The sequence below is a fragment of the Ammodytes marinus genome (genome assembly GCF_949987685.1).
Source record: "Ammodytes marinus genome assembly, chromosome: 14".
In the NCBI taxonomy this organism is placed as follows: Eukaryota; Metazoa; Chordata; class Actinopteri; order Uranoscopiformes; family Ammodytidae; genus Ammodytes; species Ammodytes marinus.
In genome coordinates this window covers 8083618-8107078 of record NC_137218.1, presented here as the reverse complement: position 1 = coordinate 8107078, position 23461 = coordinate 8083618, and the positions used below count along the sequence as shown (strand labels likewise).

The 23461-nt window shown below is 40.3% G+C and overlaps 1 protein-coding gene across 1 annotated transcript; it reads left to right on the top strand.

Annotated features, from left to right (window-relative positions):
- Window positions 1-158: 158 nt before the first annotated feature.
- rars1 (arginyl-tRNA synthetase 1) lies at window positions 159-23461 on the top strand. Its single transcript, XM_080041432.1, has 15 exons — window positions 159-299; window positions 3265-3399; window positions 4019-4222; window positions 4421-4529; window positions 4850-4950; window positions 5106-5227; window positions 5511-5631; window positions 5974-6103; window positions 6323-6427; window positions 7359-7537; window positions 8494-8603; window positions 13592-13697; window positions 17927-18099; window positions 20473-20720; window positions 23114-23461. Exons 1-15 carry the CDS (start codon window positions 255-257, stop codon window positions 23221-23223), a joined length of 1998 nt encoding a protein of 665 aa, XP_079897558.1. The 5' UTR covers window positions 159-254; the 3' UTR covers window positions 23224-23461.

Genomic DNA, 23461 nt, shown 5'->3' with positions numbered 1-23461 from the left:
GTTTCCTGAGGCTTGAAAGCCATGTTTTAACCATAGAAGACAGTATAAGTATTTACCATGAATAATACATTTTTACACTGTTCTGATACAGTCGCTAGGTGGCGGTATTTGCCTTTTATGATGGCCTCTAAACACAACGAATAAGAAGAAAGTGATACCGGAAGTGAACTGGAAAGTTGTGAATTTCTTCCTTTCGTAGTTTGTTTCATCAGCCACGAGATTCATCATCCAGCCGACTCTTGAGTTCCAGAAAGATGGGAGACCCTTTAACCGAGTACACTGCCAGGCTGCTACAGCAGGTAAACTGCCTGTTTGGGGGTGAATGTGGATAGTCGTAATTATCAGGCTAAACGTGCGTGCGCGAGAAGCCAACGTAGCACCAAATAACCCCAACCCTCCATCTAATAAGTGATCAATGTAATGTATGTATGCGTCGCACTGAAATTAACGACATGACTCAACAAAATAAACTCTCTTTGCCGAGTGAGTGGTCAATAATCTCACATTCGGCTACTTATTGTAGTGTAAAATGTGAACTATTATCTTTGTTTTTTTTACTTTCATGTCAGTGACAGCCCATGTCAACATTGTCAAGTGTGTTGCTGGTTGTGATTTCATTGATACAAATCATTGTGTGTGTTATCTGATGTCTTATTTTAGCGCCGAATTTACTAGATGATGTTATAGGTCTGCTTCTCTATTGGTAAACAAGGAAATATTTAATTAGAAGATAATTAAATGGAGTTTCATGGGAGTAAAATCCTCCATTGAGAACAGTTTGTACTTACGTTTTCGAAAGAAGCTTTAGATAGGCTAAGTCAATAATAACAAACATTAAATGATGTCCTTTAAATATTACAACACATGCAGCTTTGGCTATAAAATAAATGCAAACACAAGGTTATAGGCTTTGACTGCAGATGTGTCACAACTATGTAAGTGTTGTTTGGGGCCCTCTAGTGGTGTGTTCTGTGTGTACTATGCAAGAAAGAGGCTGGTTTAGTCGTTTATTTAGGTATTACTAAGGCCTTAACTGGTAGTAAAATGACTTAAATCAATCTTTTAAAAGTCCTTAAAATGCTTAGTCTCGAGGAGAAGAGTTTTATCAATGATTTTTTTATGATGTTGCAATTTTTTTAAATCGAAATTATTTGTAGCATCTTTTTTTCAAATGCCTTTCGAATTAAAATCGAAATAAAAATGGCCATGGCATGATCCAATATGGTCACAAGGCAACATTCAAGTGACACATTGTCATTATTACTGTCATTTTAGTTATTGTAAATGACCTGAAATAAATTAAATACATGACAATTGATCAATACAATTTTTCAAGATTTGAAGTAGACCAATGGCTGCTTCTTAAATCTAGACCGGAGAAATCAAGTCGAGCTATATGATTTAATGCAACAGCGACTTTAAAAAGCATAATTGATCCAAGAAAATGTGGTGAAAAGGGAGGCAGGCAAGGTGCTGGGTTAACCTCAGTAGCATCTGGAATATGAATGTGTTTGTTGGTCTGTGACGTCTATATTGGATCAGAATCAGATTGGTCCCTTCTCTAAAGTAAATTCCACACGCCCTTATTTCTTGTGAGAGTGAAATGTACACATGCATTTCATGGACCCTCTCGGCTCTGTCTTTAATTAGAGAGTTTGTTTGAACATCATGTATTGATTTTCAGGCAGCTTTTAGTTTCATTTTCACTCAACTTGAAGTTCTATCAATCTCCCTGTGCCCTAATTTGTTATCAGTCCCTACTGGCAGAGGCGAAGTAGTGGGTTAATTAATACATCTCAACCCAATGTACGCAGCCTCATAGGCTACATTTTAAAGATGCCAATACAGACTGAGCTGACAAGCTGCACTAAAATAAAGTCTATTAAAAAGTTCTCTCCAAATTAAATAGAGACATTTGTGTCAGTTTGTTTACTGAATAATTATAGAATTGCAGTTAAGAATAACTTTTATTTTATGCTCGTCATTAAATTACTGCCCGTTTCTTGAGTGAAACATTGACACACCTCTTTGTCATAGTCACAAAGTTAATAAATGAACATTGTATTCTTTCCCGTTTTGTTCGGGTACAATAAGAGCTGCTATAAAAGCAATTATTTACTTTATTGAGTCTGATTTTTTTTTTGAATGTCATGGTGTAGTATTTTTCTATTGACTCAAAGCTGTGGCCTAACTTGTAATCAGAGTTATTTGTAGTAGGGCGCAGTAGTACTATACCTCCAACCAGTTTACCCAACTTTAAAGGTTATATGTTATTGATTATCAAATACAGATTGATAGAAGCTGGGGAAAATACCATCTGCTCAAACAAAATAATATGTTTAAGATGTTTGTGACAGTGTCTGTTTTCTGAATAATTAGAAAATTGCAGTTAAAATGACTCATTATATATTTTATAATTGTCATTGACTGATTTAAGAAACATTGACAATAGTGGTTGGTCAGAGTGAGAGCTGCTCCTAGAGAATCTCAAGGATAAAGTTAATTAATGCACATTTTATTGTCTCGCAGTCTGGTTTTAGTGTGGCACAGAGTTCAATTACAGCTGCTATAAAATCAGTGATTTACTTTATTGAATGTCTGATAAGAAACAACATTAAGTAGTATTTTTTTTTATTGGCTTGAAGTCAGACATTGTGGGTGGCGGCTCAGACGAAAAGCGAAAGAGAAAGGTAGATGGTAATGGACTTTTTACATTGTGCCCGTGGAAGGACACAGACAACTATCACTGGAATACTGTGATACTGAGGACAACGTAAAAACCTGTTGATCCTCAGGTAAGTTCTGCTTTATGGAGATTCTATATTGTCTCAGATTTATTGATGTGTATTTGTGATGAAGTCATCAGAAAGTCACAATGGATCTAAAATGATGTGTATCATATCATTGTAGGTGACCCGGAGTAGAAGTGGGATTTGTGTTGCCAATTGAGGGCATCAAGATCTATAAAGGGTTTTGATGTACTGTGCTTAAAGGTGCTAAGAGGAACTTTTAAATATTTCTGAAACAGTCAAACTCTTCCTCTGATGATCATAAATGACATGTTAATAGCAAACGATAAATGGGCCAAACTTCAGTAACTTCTCTTTCCACCTGATCCTCACCTTGAAAACTCCTGATTTAAGACATATGATTTAAAACGAAAGATTATGTGTTGAAATGGCTTAACATACTTTTTACCACAGGCAGACTGTTACAATTGAATTAAATGTGTGTTTTTATTTTTTTCCGAATGTTTTTTTTCAGGAGCGTGAGATCCAGAGTCTCTCTGCAGAAATTGAGAGTCTAAAACAGCCAAAGAACCAGACTCCCTCCCCACGTCTGGACGAGCTGCGGGACGAAAACACCAAGTTGAATTACCGCCTCAACATCTTAAAGAGGGTGAGATGGGTAACACTCCACCCCCTGCTGCACTTTGGCATTAAAGATAACGCTTTTGAAAATAGTTCAGAGCCATTAATAAATGATTCAAAGCTTCCGCTGATAAGTTGGTTTAGTATTAGTATTTCAGAAGTTGGTGGTGAGTCACTGAACATTTATGATTATCTATGATTAAGTATGAGAAAACCTGCCTAAGAAGCACAAAACCAGAATATCTTAAGAATGTTTCACTTTTCTCTCAAGCCTGTAGTTGTATCAGTTGTATTAGTATTTGGACTAGTTCATTGTATAATTGTTTATTATGCTATACAGTGGTTTGGTTCAGATTTTATGACATTTTTGTCCTGACTGAACAATTTATTGAACATTAGTAATAAATTGAACAACCAAACCAACCAAAACATTGTTTTGTTATGTAAACATTTCGCTCAAATCCAAGAAAAATGTGTTGTTGCAAAATAAAAAATTATATCTGATTCAACATTCTTTTAATGCAAATGTTGTGCAAGGGATAATTGTCAATCAAATTTTAACTTCTGCCATGCTAGTACAGAATAGCATTCTCTTCATCATATTAATGTTAATGTTAGTGAGGCTGATGTGCTGTGTGTGTCTTCAGAGCCTGCAGGAAGACAGCAGCACTCACTCAGCCCCTCACTGCAGTAAAGCCATGTTGAACATCAACCAGAGGCTCCAGGAGGTTTTCGGCGAGGCCATCCGGGCAGCCTACCCCGAGCTGGACAACCCTCCTCTGTCTGTCTCTCCCAACCAGCAGCCCAAGTTTGGAGACTACCAGTGCAACAGTGCCATGGGCATGTCCCAGGTGAGTTTTTTTTTTTCTGGAGATCTGATTTGACATCTGATGACACAGATTTTAAATTATTCCTTCTTTTGTTGCCAACTGCTGACATTGGCTGGTTTTTATCATCTGTGAAAAAAAAAATCAATTTTGGGGGATTTTTTGTTACTTTTTGAATCAGTTTCGTTTTCAGCCAAACCTGAACTGTCTGTGACTTTGCAGATGCTGAAGGCAAAGGGCATGAAAGTCAACCCGAGGGAAATCGCAGAGAAAATCATCCAGAACCTTCCAGACAACGAACTCGTCCAGAAAACTGAAATCGCAGGGCCAGGTACAGCAAAACATCACACAGGGATAGTGCAGGCACAGTGCATCTTAATGACTCTCCTTTGTATTTGTATTTGTCTTAAGTGAACAATATTGCAAACACCAATCTGGGAAATGTAAACCTGAAAAAAATGAAATGAAAATGCAGACTTTTATAAATCATTCCTCAAAAATATTTAATTTAATTTATTTTATATTAAATGTGTATGATAGTGCATACATTTCAACTTTTGATACATTTCGTGAATAAAGTGAATTGCTCACACCAGTGTATATACTGTGATTCTGTCTCATTGTCCCCTCTGATGTATTGTGTGTCTTCAGGATTCATCAACATCCACCTGAAGAAGGGCTTTGTGTCCAAACTGTTGAGCAACCTCCTGATCAACGGAGTGCAGCCTCCGCCGCTGGCCTCCAAGAAGAGGGTTCGTCACGCTCCTGTGCCCATTTTAAGCTGCAAGACTTAGTCACACATATAAGTTTAAGAATGAAAAATGTTGGATTTTGCCTTTAGGTCTCACAGGTTTATATTTATTGTTCTATGTTGTTTACTTATTAAAGTTGTATCTGTTTTGGTCAGGTGGTGGTAGACTTCTCCTCTCCAAACATTGCCAAAGAGATGCACGTGGGCCACCTGCGCTCCACCATCATCGGGGACAGCATGTGTCGGCTCTTTGAGTTTCTGGGCTACGACGTTCTCAGGTCAGTTCAGTCGCTGCTCACAAGAATCTACGGCCACAGTATAATATCCCAGTTAATCTGTGATGGTCATTTCACAGCAGCAAACTTAAATGTTGCTTGGATTCAAAATGGAGAGGCATATTTTCTCTTCTTCAAAAAAAGAAATACAAATCTCTTTACCACAAAAATGCTGCCGTTGCCTAAATCAAAAGGTTTTGTCCTCTGTACGGTGGCCACAGTAGGACATCTCTGACTCAGTCTTGGTATTCTTTCTATTTTTGACACCTCTTATGCCATTTCTCAGGTTGAACCATGTGGGAGACTGGGGCACCCAGTTTGGCATGCTGATCGCCCACCTGCAAGATAAATTCCCAAACTTCTTAACGGTCTCCCCGCCCATTAGTGACCTGCAGGCCTTCTACAAGGTCAGTTTTACAAAGTCACAATACTGTTTGCAGTGGCTTCACACAGTATTCAGACCCTTTCACTTTATTGTTACATTATTTTCCATTTAGAATAACGTCTATAGCACAATAAAGTATGCCAGAAGTGAAGGGGCCTGAATACTGTGTGAAGCCACTGTATGTATATAAATGCAGATCATTATGTGTTCCCTCTCCTGTCGTCTTCCCTCATTTCTTCCCACACCTCATTTACTCCAGTCCGTACACCACCCACCACCACCATACTTGTTTCGGCCTGAACTCTCATATCTTTCTCTCCTCTTGTCATTTCTCTCCCTCCCCCTCTCTCTCTCCCTCCATCAGGAGTCGAAGAAGCGCTTTGACGAGGAGGAGGACTTTAAGAAGCGAGCGTACCAGTGTGTGGTCAGACTGCAGAGCAAAGAGCCCGAGTTCATTAAGGCCTGGAACCTCATCTGTGACGTGTCCCGTAGTGGTAGGGTGCTTCTCATAAATTCTATTTTTTAAATTTTATTTAGTTGCCAGGAATTTTCACTGAAGAAAAGAAAAATCCTAATACAATACACCTTATTGTGTATCACGCAGCAATTAACAGTTATGTAAAGTCTGTAAGCAATGTGTGTGTACTTTATCTCCACTTAACTAGTTTGCAACTCCTCAAGCATTTTTCTTTCTCTGTTTCTGGTAAATGTAGAATTTCAGAAGGTGTACAGCTGCCTGGACATCCAGATCATCGAGAGAGGAGAGTCCTTCTACCAGAACCTGATGTCCAAGGTGGTCAAGGAGTTTGAGGAGAAAGGTCAGTGTGTGCAGTAGATCAAAGCTGGCCACCGATGTGTAAAATCTGAGGAATTTTCTCTTGACATTGTCGGAGAAACTGTTTCATTTTATTTCCACTATGATCCCTATGCTCTATTTGCCCCCTGTACAATATACAGTTATTTCTCTATGTACTGGTGTTAACAACAGAATAGTTAAAGCACTTTTCCACCAAATTGAGTGAATAAAGAAATCGTCATCATTGTTTCCAGTTGTTCCCATCGGTGACCACCAGGTGGCAATAACGTCTCGTAAATGTTCTCTTCCAAATATGAACTGCCCCTACCTGTTGTCTCCTTTTCTTCATTCTTACCCTCAATTCCCTGTGTTTCTGCACTCTATTCACTCTACACTTCACTCATAATATCCTTTTTCTTTTTCCCCCTCCAATCATACCCATATTATTATTATTATTATTATTATTATTATTATTATTATTATTATTATTATTATTATTATTATTATTATTATTATTATTATTATTATTATTATTATTATTATCTCACTTTCTCCCCCCTTCCCCTGTGTTCCCTCATCATCTATCGATCCACCTGTCTATCTATCTATCTATCTATCTATCTATCTATCTATCTATCTATCTATCTATCTATCTATCTATCTATCTATCTATCTATCTATCTATCTATCTATCTATCTATCTATCTGTCTGTCTGTCTGTCTGTCTGTCTGTCTGTCTGTCTGTCTGTCTGTCTGTCTGTCTGTCTGTCTGTCTGTCTGTCTGTCTGTCTGTCTGTCTATCCTCCACCCTTACTCACTCACTCACTCACTCACTCACTCACTCACTCACTCACTCACTCACTCACTCACTCACTCACTCACTCACTCACTCACTCACTCACTCACTCACTCACTCACTCACTCACTCACTCACTCTCTCTCTCTCTCTCCAGGTTTTGTTGAGATGGACGAGGGCCGTAAGATAGTCTTTGCTCCGGGTCAGTCCATCCCGCTCACCGTGGTCAAGTCTGACGGCGGCTACACCTACGACACGTCGGACCTCGCCGCTCTGCGCCAGAGAATCTTTGACGAGAAAGCTGACATCATCATCTACGTCACAGACAGTGGACAGGTGGGCCGAGAGAGAGAGACATAGAAGGAGGATATAGGGATTGTGTTCAAATAGACAAGCTGGAGGAAAAAATTGGAACCAAAAAAAAATCCTACATGGAAAAACTAAGAATATATAATGGGGAGCAGGGGGACCATTTGTTTCACTCCTGTAAGTTTTCACTGTTCAAGGAGCAGAAAACTCCTGCAGCTCAGGACAAAGGAGGAGAACATTTACTTACATTTAATATTCCTCGGCTGTGGTCGCATGGCGTGAAGGACAACTTGTTTACAGTGTTTTAGGGATATAACGTAATCTACATTTATGTGTTTTTTCAAAATAAATGAAATATTCAGAAAAACATTTTCTTTGAATTTGAATTTTTTATTTTATTTCAGACATATCAAAAACAATACAAAACAAAATGAAAAGCATAAAAATACAATAAACAAAATGACTTCACAAAAAGAAAAAAAAGAAAACAAATGATCTGTATTGATGTGATATGCCTGAAAAGGAGCAGGAAGAAGTATACACTTATTATTTCTTTGATCTAGTGAGAGAATAGTTATATAGCCCTTCTGTAAGACCTCTTCAGATTTACACATTTATGCGACATCCAGACTTCTGCTTCCAATTCATCACTTAAATCGAACTCTCTTAAAATCATCATTTGCTGCTTCTTACTCAAGTTGTAAGCAGAAAACTTAAAGAAGTCATAGGGTTGGGCGGTATACCATGTGAGGCTTTTCATCTATCTCCATCATTAGGACATGTTTTCAATACTCTAGCCATGATACTTTGGCCAAATTAGGGACAATCTCTTTAGTCTTAGCTGTGTTGAGTGGGAACTATCAAAAGCTAGAATGGCAACACAAGTAGCTAAATAGTCTCTTCCTTTGGAAAGAGTAACATGGCATTGAAGGTATAGGTTTACTGAATGTTGTGTGTGTGTGTATGCGTTTTCCACTTTTCAGGGCACACACTTCCAGTTGGTGTTTGCTGCGGCTCAGATGATTGGCTGGTACAACCCCCAGGTGACCCGGGTGGAGCATGCAGGCTTCGGGGTGGTGCTAGGGGAAGACAAGTGAGTTTAAAACACACAGGGCATTTTTCCCATCTGTGAAAGTACTGCAATTATTATTTTTTATTTCTTTGATGGCAAAACATTGTCATAGAACTAGCTTGATGTGTCTTTGCCCATCTAAGATGTAAAATGTATGTAAGATTGAAAGACTTGAAGTACAACTGAATGAAGGGAACAGAGTTTTCACGTGGTCAGGCCAAAGAAGTGTTAACAGTAATCTGTCAACAAATATCTGTCAGGGTTCAACATAACTTTTTTTTCCTACTGGCCCGCCGGGCCAGTGGATCCGAGTTTTACTGGCCCCTTGTATATTTTCACTGGCCCTGCACACACTTTTTTTTTCTTCATAATTTAGTGTCAATAATTATAATACCTGTATTAGAAAAATAAAGAAAGATAACCAGATCTAAAGGGAATATATATTCTGTAACAGTATAGATATTCCCTTTAGATTTGGTTATTTTTCTTTTAGTTAATTATATGAAATGTTGATATTGCTCATACACATAATATAAAACCAGGCAAACATATTGAATTAGAAGCCTACAACTGAAAGTATGTTGAAAGAGTCGGCCAGTATTTTAAAGTCCAGTAGTTTGAAGGTTGTTTTTATTCTTGAATTTGGGCAGTTTAATGAATAGTTCACCTGCAGAAGTCATGTTCAAACATAAAAAAAAAATAAGAGATGAAGGTCTGATCATTCTTTGTGGTGTGGTAGGCTGTTTTTATTACTTTCTCTATATGCATTAGGGATGTGAATGTGTCGACCGAATGACCGGTTTTCCACTTTCGCTCAAGTTGACTTTAAAAATAGAATAGAAATCCGAAAATCAGTGGGTTATGCCGTTTTTTTAATGGGAGATTTCACCGTGTATGTGAGTTCACGTCTGGTCGTGAGCGCGCTGCAGCAGTGTCACTTCTCCATGAAGTGTCAGCTTCACATATAAGAGTCCGGTGTGGGACCATTTTTTCAAACTATTGATAAAAAACAATGCAGTGCAAAATATGCAGCATAAATTAAACGCTCGTCTAAGACTATGACGTTAAATCACCTTAGAAACACACAATGCCTTCGTCCGATCACAGCAGCGTTTCACCGTGTGATCTCGCCAGCGAGTGAGCCGCCGCGCAGATGAACTGTGGTTTGTGGCTAAAATAATAACCGGGGATATTCTCCCCGTTAGCGATTTCAATGGGAAAGACTTCCGCGATCTGATTGAATGTCTCGAGCCTGAAAACACAGTGCCAAACTGCGCGACTATAGGAACTGTACAGTGAGCGGAGTCCCTCCGTTCGTTTCTGTCTACAACCGACACAATCACCGGAGACGCATTCACAGCGTTTAAATAACGCCTCTCATTTGTATTACCATTGGGGCTTGGATGCAAATATTGTAACATTACGGCGGCAGATAAAGGAAAAGCGCAGTTATCATTTTCTGCGCCTCAACCTCTGCTGTGGGAAGAAAGAAAGGGGGCAGAGCAAGTCGATTGATTTGTCGACTCGCAGGCGGACGGTAGGCAGCTCTGCCAACGGTGCCTGTCAAAACGCCCACGCATCGGTTGTCCACTGGCCTTTCATTAAAAAATATATTTTATATTAGGTTTATTATATTGAGTCTTAAATAAACACTGCTTTCATTACGACTCAGAACACGCATTTCAATGAACCATGATGTAGTCTACAAAAAGATACTGAACTGTGATTGGCCAGTCACTGGCCCGGGCGGGACAGTGACTGGCCAATCAACTTGCCCTGCATATGATTTTACTGGCCCCGGGCCATCGGGCTATACGTTATGTCGAACCCTGTCTGTGATCACAAAAAGCCAATTCAGGTGCTTGCCTCAAAATTGCAATTATTATAACATAGAAAGGCAGTTACGCCCCTGCAAAACTATGCATATAAAGATTTTTTTGTTGGACATTTTAGCACCAGGGATTTTTTATGCAGAACCTTCAAGAGATTACTGTATCCAGAAATGCAAGAAATCATTGGCACTTTAATATTTTAGGGATGGTCTCCATCAGTGATGATAGAAGGAGTATATTGACTTTCTCATATCATTTGTATAAAGGATCCTGGTTAGAGCAAAATATGCAATTACGAGACTAAAGCATTTTTTCATTCCATATAATCGTCTCAGGGCAAATTCAAATCTCTGAATACATTTAGAATGGATCACTCGGTCTGGATTCCTTTATGAAAGCCTGGCTTTGCCCTAAGGTAAAAAGACACGCCTACCAGCCCCTGTAAAGCCACGTTAATACGTCTAGATCTCGTTAGTTTAATCTGTACATCAACCATAGCGTAAAAAACAAGCCGGTGTCTAACAAGGTTTTACATGCTTCAATAATATCTCTGAAAGATTTAGACAAAGCCGAGCTGGCTGTTAGCGTGTGCTTCAAGTCTTTATGCTAAGCTATGCTAATTGTCTGTTCCTAGGTTAGCGTACCCATGACAAAGGCGTTAAGGAAAATTATATAGAAATAGCGTTATTTGTGATTGTTTGCTGTAACATGTAATTTATGATCATGATAGGACAAATTAGACTGTTTCAGAAATATTTAAAAGTTCGTAATTGGTTTAATTTAAGGACGGACAGCCCTTTTTGTTGAGCATATTGTCCTGTACGTAATAAAGCCAGCCCGACTCTGACAGTGTTGTATCTGTTTACACTGAGACATCTCCACCACCACCACACTATAATCACCTGGACGTCCTTCACTCTAGCTTTATCACGACTGCTTCATTTTCTTTTATTACATTTATCGTCACACATAAAAGCAGGACTTTACTACACGACTGCATTGACAAATAAAAAGGACAATATACCACCGCTGCTACAAAAAAAACAAAAAAACAGCAAAGTCACTGTGTGAACTCCAGTTCATTGAGGATGTGAAGCTGCTATTACTCAGCATGGGAGGAGCAGGACGGAACACACACGTCCCGCAATAGGTGGACAACAGTAATTAAAAGTTGGACAGCATCAAAGCAAGTTTAAGAGTTGCTCTGAGCTTGGAATAAACATTTTCAAAAAGATCCCTGAACCCCCACTGATGAATTCTGGGGGATGCTGCTTTGTCAGTGCACGGATTAGTGGAGTTTTGATATGAATGTCCCAGAGGCTTTTCCCCAAGACGTGTCTCTTACTCTCACATTTGAATCAGCACACTCCTCACGACCCTGAAGAAAGACTGACAGCTGCAACGCATCTTTTCTTTAAAGTTGAGCATGATGCCTTGCCAACATCCACATATATTCATTGGCTGTGTTTGTGTAATATATTTCCACAAGGGACTTCTGGATTTCTGTCCAGCTGTGTAAAATTGAAACCAGGGAAGTATTTGGGTTAAAAAAATAAAGAATCCCTAACATTGCTCCACAGCAGCCACGCTGAAGAGGCTTCTCGCAGTATCTACAGACATGATCAGTTTTTTTTTTTGATCGTCCTTGTCAGCTCAGTTATCAGTCCGTGCCAATTATCTCAAAGTGCCATTAACCGGCCACATTAATTGGCCGTCCATCTTAATACCACTGTTAAACAGATTATACAGTCTCATAATATGCTTGAAATGCAAATTGGTTTATTAGCGTTTTGCAGCATTTCACACTTGGGAATTTAAAATGGGGGACAACTGGTTGATTCTACTTCTTCACCTTCACCTTCTCCTTGGCTGTGCCCTTCTCCTCAACTTCCCAGTCCCTTCCCAATCCCAGTTTTGTACTTACACAGTGTGTGTGTGTGTGTGTGTGTGTGTGTGTGTGTGTGTGTGTGTGTGTGTGTGTGTGTGTGTGTGTGTGTGTGTGTGTGTGTGTGTGTGTGTGTGTCTGTGTCTGTCAGTGTCTGTGTGTGTGTGTACTAGACCCATCTTTCCTGCGTTGTGTATTATTTATTTCCCTTTTAACAGTAAGCAGTAATTACAGTGTGCCTGATAGGTGAAGCACGCTCTATAATTTGAACACTTATCTGTCACGCTGTTGTTTGGTCCCAATCAATCGTCCGGAGCAGAAGAGCCAAGCGGGGAGCAGGGAGGTTGGCTTTACGCTTCACGGAGGAGGAGGAGTGCTGCTAAACGCCCCACTGTAACCTGAGGGGGCGTAAATTGGCCCCACGATGACTGGGCTCCTCCAAACTCCATTAGAAATTTATCACGCTGTGTTTTTTTTTATAATCGCTCATTCAGACAATAAGGGGCTTAACGCAGCCACAGGGGGAGCTCTTAATAGCTGCATGTAAACAGGAGAAGAGAAGAAGGTGTGGGTGGGGGGGGGGGGGGGGGGCGGGGGTTATTAAGTGTTTTTTGGCTCAGGTTCTGCTTTGTGGTGGTGCTCCTCTCTGATTTGCTTGATTGTACAAATTGCATGACCCCGAGGTGAGAAGTAATCTTATAGTTTGTTGTCTTGGTAATTATTGTGGACAGGACGTCTAACCTTCAGTAGCTGCAGGAAAGTTCTGTTTGGGGATGTTGGGACGTCTCTTTTTCAGGCCGACCAACTCACTTTGAACTTTTTTTTTTTTTTTTTTCCAGTTTTCCCAGATTGTATATTCACACAGGAGATTTACTGTGTGTGTGTTCTGCTGAATTAAAGGTGAGGTCAGCGATTCTGGAGAATGCTTATTGTCAGAATCACTTTTTGTCAAATCGGTGAACATCTCCTCACAATCCGCTACCTGTCTGTACTGTGTGTGCGCTGAAAAAAAAAATCTGGCCTGGCCTAGAGCATGTTGCTGGCTATGGTGGGTCCCCTTTGTTTACATACCCATTTACATTGCCTAGGCTGTGTATTAACAGAAGATTTCCTTTTCTCCAGCGCACACACGATATGGAAAGGTAGCAGAACGTGAGAAGATATTCACGGATTTTGTCAAAAAGTGATTTTGACAACAAACGTTCTCCAGAATCGCTGACTTCACCTTTTAAAGAGTGTACCATAAACCGTTCCATCTCTCTAAACTTGTTCTTCTTGTCTTGTCCAATCAGGAAGAAGTTTAAGACGCGATCCGGAGACACAGTGAGGCTGATGGACCTGCTAGAAGAAGGACTGAAGAGGTCCATGGACAAACTGAAGGAGAAGGAGAGAGACAAGGTGAGAGTCATCATTTCTTAGGAAACGAGGGCCGTGCCTGACAGTGGAAATTTAAAACAGGAGCGAGACCATCTCCCTCTCTACTTTCTTCATTATTTTGATGATGTTTGGAGGATATGAAACCCCATCCTGGCATAAGAGGTTTTTGAATTTTGGATCATAAAGAACGCTGCCCTCCACTGTCTCGTAAACTAAAAAAAGGAAGGTGACATTAATAAAGGGGAAAGACATGGTGGAGGAGGAGTAGGAGTACAGACCAGACATGGGAGAATTGCTGGTTTAAGTGGTTGGTTCATATTTTCTTACCTGTAGCCCTGCAGACGGTTTGAGTTTTATGTCTAGATTTTAAAGATACTACACTGTAAAAAAGAAAGAGTTTGTGCCAACGTATTCTCTTTCATACAGACATATCTTGATTGAGTTTACAACAAAATCATTTGTATAATTTACAGAAAAATAATTTTTAGGCTAGCAATTTTAAGTTCTCATTTGTACAGTGTAGTATCTAAGGTTTTTGCCTCCGCCCCATAACAATAGAGGTGACTTTAATTTGTCATGCTCACCCCATATCATGAATTCAGCATGTCTTTCCAAAAACAGTTTTCCTTGGGGTATCCTCTTTGGAACGACTAACTTTGTAATGAAGAAATAGTCCCTGTGAAAGCTGCTGTGACACAGAGGAACGGGAGCAATGGAGCATGAAAGTTTATTCTTGACCTTGCGACTGAGAGTCGTTTGACAAAATTAATCACAACTCAGGATCCACCTATCTGCGTTTTGCTGCATTTTCCACACCTAACACTGAGGGACTTCGCTTTATGGCAAGTGAAAACAGGTGATCACAGCTACAAACTCTATTTTGTTGATGAAGGCCGCGAGATGCAGATAAAGTATCTCGTGAACCTTGAGGAAAGATTAATTTGTCAAACGGGGACAGTGTTTCTCAATGTTGCATGCAGCACACATACATTTCCATTCATTTATACTGCATAGGCATAAAACATGGGACAAATAAAAGCCAAATCTATCAGCAAGAGTTCTGCTCGGGTGAACCGACCCTTAAGAATGGGTCTGACTGCAACAGACAACAATTTTACCTTGGGATAAAGAATGCAGTGTAGATTGTATTAGGTTGTGGATAGCAACAGCATTAAGGAAATCCACACTTTGATAACAAAAATGTCAGAATTATCCATTGACACGATTTAAAGAGTCAGTCACACGTAGCGTTATGCACATTTCAGTTGTTAGAACATAAATAATGAAAACAGAAAAACAAAATCCTCATGCCAGCATTTAATTTCCGACCGATTTACAGCAGATTTAATCATCTGTAAGAAGTCTACTTTACGTCTCTAATTTTTTCCGCTTAGGATAATTTGTCGAAACCTTTCTTGGTTACAGTCCGCTGGAATAATTTTTTAATCAGAATATTGCACATTATTGCAGCGCGTATTAAAGTAATTTTTTGTATTAGCATTTTGGATTCCCATGGTCAAACTTTGATAAGCGGCCATTTACTCAGAAGGAGACCGGCTCATTATTTCTGCTCTGCGCCCACCCATGAATGACGAGGTTTATTTTCTAGTAATGAGCGTCTCACTCCACTGTAGCCTTTAGTTCATTCGGCGCAGGCTCTCTGGATCTTTCTGATCACATCCCAAGGCGACTATGACTGAACATTTTTAAACAACGCCGGGAGACATTTTTCCTCTTCATTTGCGGAGCCCTGTGGACGACCCCACTGTTTGCCGTCTCTGTATAACGCACACTCTTTTTTTTCTCTATTCCTATTTATTTCTTCCTTCCCTCCATCTTTTCATCATGTGTCTGTATAGTGTGTGTGTGAGCTCCAACCTCCTGTCTGCAGCCCCACTGGTTTAGTCACACATATGTCAGATTTCTGGGTTTTTGGCTCAAGTGTTAACTCTGATCTGATTCGGAAACTTGATAATGAGTTAGCATGCTGAAATGCTCACAAGTGAAAAATGTAAAATGCATGGTGTCCACCAGTTAATATTAACCCTCGTCACCTATTGTAGTTTATTGGGCTAGCATTTGATAATTCCTCTAAAAAAAAAAAAAATAACAAATATATTTTTTTTCGCCGGACGATGACGCTAGATGGAAAATTGGCGGTTCACCCAAGTGTGCGGGGGAACAAGGACATTGGCAGCATATTTTATTGCAATTCATCAAGTATTCATCAAGAGTTCAGCCCGGGCCGAAGCAGTTTGCCGACTAAATAATCGTCAGTGTTACTGAGACTGAGAAAAAAAAAAGTGTTAGAAAAAGAAGGCTCTGAAAGTGCTTTGCATACGCTTAAGATCTAAATGTACTTTCTTGAATTGAAGGTTCTGTTGCGTCGGCATGAAATTCCATGGAGCCCAATGTTGTTTCTTTACCCCGACATTTAGCTCATGAAATGATCTGTCACAAACTTTTTGCCAGTGTTTGAGATTTCACCGCAATCACGGTCTCTGTAGCTTTTTCTCCTATTCCATGGACGACTTGATGAATGTCTCACTCTCACAAATAACACCTGCTACAACAACACACGTTCCCTCATCACTGGCTCCTTTTGCAGCTCAAATCAGCCTCGTTAAAAGCAGTGAATGTTAGTTGTTTAGGAATGGGAAGTGTTATATTTTCACCCCCCTGCCTTGACCCTAGATTGTTCCAGTTTCAACCCAGAAACCATCGGTTAACAAGCCTTCTTCCTCCATCCCAAGGCCTTTGTTAGCTGTTGCTCTCCTTTAACAGGGCACACTTGTTCTCTGGTCAATATCAGTGTGTGTGTTTGCAACAACTGATGTTGAAGGTTTTTTATTGTATCCCAGATTAAACTTGGATGTGGACAGAAATGAGGGGAAAACAACACAACCTGACCCGGTTAAGTATTATCTGAAGCATTTGGTGCAGTGTAAACAGCCAGTGACTTCCAGTTGAACCGCTATGATTTGTAATGCTGAGAAGGTTGTGCCAACACAGTTCCCCTCTGAAGGCACTTCTGGCCTGGCTCTTGTGCTCCGTGTCTGGGTCTGTGCCCACGTCTACCATCTGCTAACCCAGCCTCATTAAACCAAAAACCCCCAAACCCCTGTGAACCACAGCCTGCACCGTTAACACTGCCGCTGCTAAGACTGGTGTTCTCCAGTCGTGTTGTATTATAGCCAGCTCTGTTCTTCTTTTGTGTTGGGTTCTATACTTGTGATGTTCTGTGTTGTTGTTCCCTGTCCTGTAGTCTCACACCGTATTCTGGCCTCTCAGTCCCCGTCCCTGTGTGTCTGTTAGGAACTGCCCTTCCCTGCTATTGGCCGGTCATCAGGGCTTTAACTAGAGGAGTGACAATTTGTCAATGAATCAATTAGCGGAATGTCGGAAAATATATCGGCAACTATTTTGATAATCGAGTTCCAACGTGTGAGGGATTTGGTGATGTGCTCTTTTACACGATGTTCTGAAATGGTTTAGACTAATGATTAAACTATTAATTGAGAAATACTGATCGATAGCCCCATTAATTGATAATGAAAACTAGAAAATATCAGGGACATTTTTAATGTGCCTTCTGCATGTTGATAACCTCTATCATGGCGTTAGTGGGGCCTCCTATTGACTGGGCTTCAGATGTTTTGGTGTACCTCTGCCACACATTTTGTGAAGATAAGTACCATGTTTTGTGATGATTGGACGCTTAGTCGAACAGTTATGGCAAAATGAGCAGCTTAGCCCCGGCCTTTTCCTGTCATGTTTGGTGCTGTTTTGCCTTTGCCTTTTATTCCTGTCATGCCAGGTCATTTCCCCAGTCTCTAAATCTCTTCTTGATTCTAACTTTTTTGTTTTCCAATCGAATCACTATCATAAAATGTCCTGCATAATCCCCTCCCTCACAATCTGTTCCCACTCTTCTCTGCGGTATCGGACACGTCACACATAGATTCAGGGGAAGGCTACGACTTAATAAGTCAATTTAATCTTCGCCCGAGGTTAGTAAATTAGATTCATTATTTGGATTAAATTCAACTCACTGGTTTTTACTGTTGGAAGCATAAGGTGAAGTACTGCCTGCAGTAATTACAAGCTGATAAAAGCCACAAGAGTTATCAGAATATTTAATGCCTTTAAAGAATGTTTGGAGGGAAATGGTGATGGGGCAGATAGTGGACTCCTGACTCAATATGTCTGCTTTATAAAGTGAAAGTTGATGGTAATTGTCTTCTCTGCAGGTCTTGACCCCAGATGAGCTGCTCAAAGCCCAGAGGTCTGTGGCTTTTGGCTGCATCAAGTACGCCGATCTGTCCCACAACCGCATCAACGACTACGTCTTCTCCTTTGACAAGATGCTGGACGACCGAGGCAACACGGCAGCCTACCTCCTCTACGCCTTCACCCGCATTAGGTGAGGGTTCACTCTTAATGGTCACATTAGATTTCAAATGTTTTGGTGTGTTTACTTACTGTTCATGCCCTGAGCAGCCATGTTGAATGTTGATGTCGGGGTTGGCGTGATTTGTCCTGTTTCCAAGTAGGAAATAGGACCAAAGGGGGCGTTACATTTGAAATTTCCAACTGGGAACTCGGAACTCCCAGGATGTGAGGAAAATTTGAATTTTGCCTTTGATATGTGACACTAGTAGTTCATATATGATGATGCAGTAGAAATACTCTGTTCAGTATGTTGTTCTATTAATCAGATAAGAAGAGATTCTTGCTGCAGCACTGTAAAATGATTCACTCGCTCTGTTTCAAACCGAAGTCCCACTGCTCACTCTGGGACCTTAGAATTATATTGAAAAGTTAAATTGAGTTCCTCAGACACGTTTCTCCACTCTGTCCTGTTGGGAGGAACCTCCCACCAGTATATTTTCATTACCCGATATCAGATGGGCCTGGCTGGCCCCTTGTTGTAGCTCGTGGCGAGGGATTAGTCTTTGGGGTATTTCCAGTTGACGAGACCAATTTCTCCTCACTCCTTATCCCATGTATCGAGTGACCGTCTCCATCCCCCTTCCACTCCAGCCTTCTCCCCTGGAGGTGTTAGACATTGGGTGGCAAAGTGCCCGGCAAAGATTGATCTTGGTTGGGGGGGGGGGGGGGATAGTGGGGATGACTGAGCAGACTCGCCTGAGAGGATTCCATGTTCCTGCATCATTCAGTTCAATAGAGAGCAGTGACTGGTGGCAGCAGCTGGCCTGGTCCCACTCTGGGTGTTCCAGTGTCAGAGAAGACAGAGAGGGAAAAGATAGTAACACAGACAGACCTCACAGAGGGGGGGGGGGGGGTTGAAGTTGGGGAATCTCAATGGAAAAAGGAAGAAGAGAACAGCAGACACTTGTAGCCACAACTTGCTGACAGGTTGCACTCAATACGTTTTGCAAGACACTCACACTATGGCTGCAAGTGATGATTTCAGTTCATATTGCGATGAGTATTTTCCCCAGGTAACTGATGTTTGGAAGAAATACGGTAAAACAACAATGCAAGCTTAAGTGTCTGATTTGGTACTAATTAAAGAGAAAACGGAGAAGATGTTATAAACGTTGTTAAAGTTCAGTTACCTGTGTTGAGTGTAAAAAGCTGTTCAAATAACAGTTTCATTCAAACCAGAGTGAATATGAAGAAATCATTCATTTATCCCTGAAACTACATGTGTTGAAGACTGAACTTATTTTGTTGGTTCAAAAAAAAACAGTTCAAAACCCAAAGATATTTGATTTACAACGATACGAAACACAGAAAAAGCATTAAACCTTTGCATTTTAGACGCGCGGATTTGTCGAACAAGTAATTTAAATCAACTTTGACTGGAGGCATTCACGGTTGTTGCTCGCTGATCTGCTTCAAATATGTATTTTCTTTTTTTATTTAATCTGCGACGGATCAACTTTCTCTTGATCTGACGGCTGTGTGCTATCACAAACGTGCTGACATGAAAGGCAGGCTGAGTCACAGTCGCGGTGATTTATTCTTTGGTGCAAAAGGAACAAACTCCTGTTGGTAAATGCTGGAATGATCCCGGGGTAGAAGAACTCTGCTTTGATCTTCATCTCTTCTTTTTTTTATTTTTTTCCCTGTCACACTGATAATTCTTTGATAACTCTGGCAAGAAGAGAGAACGGTGCTTGCAGCGTTGTGTGTTTTTCTGGTTGGTTTGTTTTGTCTCAAATACCTTTTAACCACATTCACAAGTAAAATCATCATCAGACATTTATATACACAGATATATTACTGATGGTCCTCCTCATTCATTATTCCAAGCGTTCCAAATTTTAAGATTTACCTGCAAAAACACACATTCAATTTTCAATGTAATAACTATAAATATTTACTGAAAAAAAGCACAACAACCTCTTCTAACCTAATTTCAAAAAATAGGTATACGTATTTCATCTTTATTATCAAGAAATGACATGGTACTTAACTTTGTAACCAACACAATATTACAATATATTAAAGATGTTATAGCTGAGCCTTATTGTAAAGGATGTTTATGATTCTTAATGACATTTATTCACTGATATCTGTGTCATGTTGTCTGCAGCAGAGGTGGGCAAAACCACTGTTATGCTTGTGATCAAATAATAAGTCAGACCAACCAAGTCAGAATCACTTCATATCAATACCTCGTATTATTAAAATCTCTATCAAAAGTCCTGTGGAGCTGAATTACAATGGGAACACTTGTTGTTATGAAAGCAGGTCATAAGCTGTTGAATAACTTACTTATATGCCACATCTTTATTAACCATGTAATTGCCTTACAATGCTGTAGGTCCATAGCTCGCCTGGCCAACATTGACGAGGCCACTCTGAGGAAAGCGGCTGAGACCTCTGAGGTTCTGCTGGACCATGAGAAGGAGTGGAAGCTTGGGAAGTGCATCCTGCGCTTCCCTGAGATCCTACAGAAGATCCTGGACGACCTTCTACTCCACACGCTCTGCGACTACCTGTACGAGCTAGCCACCACCTTCACAGAGTTCTACGACAGCTGCTACTGCATAGAGAAGGACAGACAGACAGGTACACTACCCGGGGTTTTCTTTTTTTTTTTAATACTTATGGGAAACTTATTAGGGATGGGATTTTGTCCTACTTTACATTGCGCTTAGAGGAGGGTTGGGCTCAGGTGAAGGTAACAGGAAAGGTATTGAAAGGGAAACAGTCTTCACAACCATCCCTGCGTGCCAGTGTGGCACTGACACTGGACTGATATCAATCCTCCATCAAATTCTGATAAGACAGCACCACCAAAAGCAAAGTGTTAGTTTGAAAACCACTGATGCTGATAAGTTATCAAAATATCGAAGTCACAATGTCAAACAGGGTAAAAAAAAGTTCATACATTCTTCAATGTTCTTTTCTCAATGGAAGTCAGCCAAGTTTCCGTCTGAGAGGTTTTCCACTAAAAAGCCGTGTGAACACTGTTAGCCCTTTTATCCCTGCAGAGCGCTGAAGTGCTCACTCTTTAGGCTTATAGAGTTGTTCAATTATGCTAATTTTCAGTTAGCGCTGTGGCAGTAACCCCCAGCTGGAGGTTATTATTTTATGTAATTTTTGCTTTGGTAAAAGTTATACAGTTCAGACTGATATGAAGTGTGTGTGCCTGTGTGTTAATAAACAGCAGAATACATTACTCAATTTCAGTTCATTAGGTTAATGCCCCCTCTGTCCGCATTCTTTTGGCCACACATGTTTTGTGCTAATTCCTTTGCAAATGTATTTGGGAATATGCAACACTAAAGCTCAATATCAGCTGAAATGAACGCCTCGCGGTAGTTTCATAAGGCTTTGTCTTGAAGTGGGACAATTTTCTTATTAACTTTTACACACAAGATGGATCAACAGAGCCCACAAACACTGAGTTCTGTATACTAGATTAAAAAATAAATTAAGATCTTTTGGGGCTTCTGTAAATTAGTTTGTTTAATCAAGCTGTCACGCAGCAAACCAGGTAGCATTCCCACAAGGGCCGTGAACTCCCACTAAGATTATATCCGTGGTCGTATTTTGGAAAATTGTGGGTTTCAACAGCCATATCGAAAATAAGAATAGGCAAATTAATAAATGTAATGTGAAAAAAACCCAAAGAAAATGTCATTGAGATAATTGATTACTGGTAAAAGTACCTATAGCTAATATTTCATCGCAGGTTTGTAAAAGCAAAAACCTGTTGAAAATTTAAAAATGCTTGGCCTCCCTTTGTCTTTTCAAATGCTCTTTCTCATCAGCTACCGGTTGACACCAGCGGCACTCTGTCCCGTGCACTTAGACGTGTCGGCTTGTTTGTGAAAATTACTAGCTTAATTTTGCTGTCTGTCAATGACCAATCGACGTTTCACGCCCATTTAACGACCTGTCTGTTTAATGCACCCTCTGCTGCTCATTACACACTTAATTTTCATTGGATTTCTGCTCCGTGCGGCAATTTGGCCCGACGGGGTGGACGGGCGGCGCGGTCATGGATGTTGCGTGTGGCTGCAGATGTCCAGCTCCATTGATTTTAATGTGTTGCCGTGGCATTGGAGCTCGTCGCTATGGGATGACAGCATCATTAAACACGCCCTCCGACCTTATTGTTGTTTGTTGGTATCGTTCCACACTTCACCTCTGACCGATGTGTCCCAGTCTCTCCCCCCGTATCGCCCATCCACCTCGACGGCTCAATTTGTCTGTGGTTGTTTTTGTTTGTCTCATGTGCTCCCCTGCTCTTTGTCTTTTCTCTCTTATCCGTTACCACTGGCAATTTCTTTTCCATCTGAGTACGTGCACAGGCCCACTAATAATCCACTTATAATTCTTTTAACTGTTTTGTAAAAAGAGTGCAAAAACTTACTGTGGAAAAAATGTAATTCTCAAATTATTTATATGATTAGTAAATTCAATCATTTTGAAAATAATTACCTTCCCAAACGGAGACGTCCTAATAAAAGTTTTGGTCCTTTATCGTGATTCCCTTTAAAATTGAGTATCTGCTGCTACAGAGTCCAATCTGATAAATTTTTATCCAAATGCTGAACGTCCTGGTTCAAAAATTCAATAATTAATATATAATATGAACGAATGAGAGATGGGGACTCCTGAAACTGACGTGACGCATCAGCTAGAGAAAGGGCTTATGTTTTGGGCAGCAGCCAACTTTTATTTTGGCTTGTCATCCTGTGACACAGTGTAATAAATGTTAATTAGTGACAGCTGGTGTGATCTATTTTATGATCTTCCACTAGAAGAAATAAATACATTTGACTTCAGAGTGCACCAGAGCTCTGTAAAAAGCTTGTATTTGTCAACCTGGAACTGACAAGTTACCAACTCCTGGACCCATACTTTATTTATTGAGCAGTAGGGGACTGTAACACAGTATTTTCTATGACATAACATCTTCAATATTTCTTCTCCTCTGTGTGTCTCTCCAGGTGAGGTGGTGAAGATCAACATGTGGAGGATGCTGCTGTGTGAAGCCACCGCCGCCGTCATGGCCAAAGGCTTTGAAATGCTGGGCATCAACCCCGTACACAGGATGTGATGTCACAGAGATGTGATGTCACAGAGATGCACACTGCCTCCATCTTTGTTTTCCTGAAACCAAACTCACCAGAATCTAGAAGAAGTGTCTTTCACTCACAGCCAAAGGTCACTGGACTTAAAGAAGTTTTTAGCACAAACGTATTACATCCCTGGGAGATAAAAAACCTATCTCATCCTCTGAAGTAATTAACATCTCATGTTTAAAGTTTCATTTTTATTAAAGAACCGATGTGAAA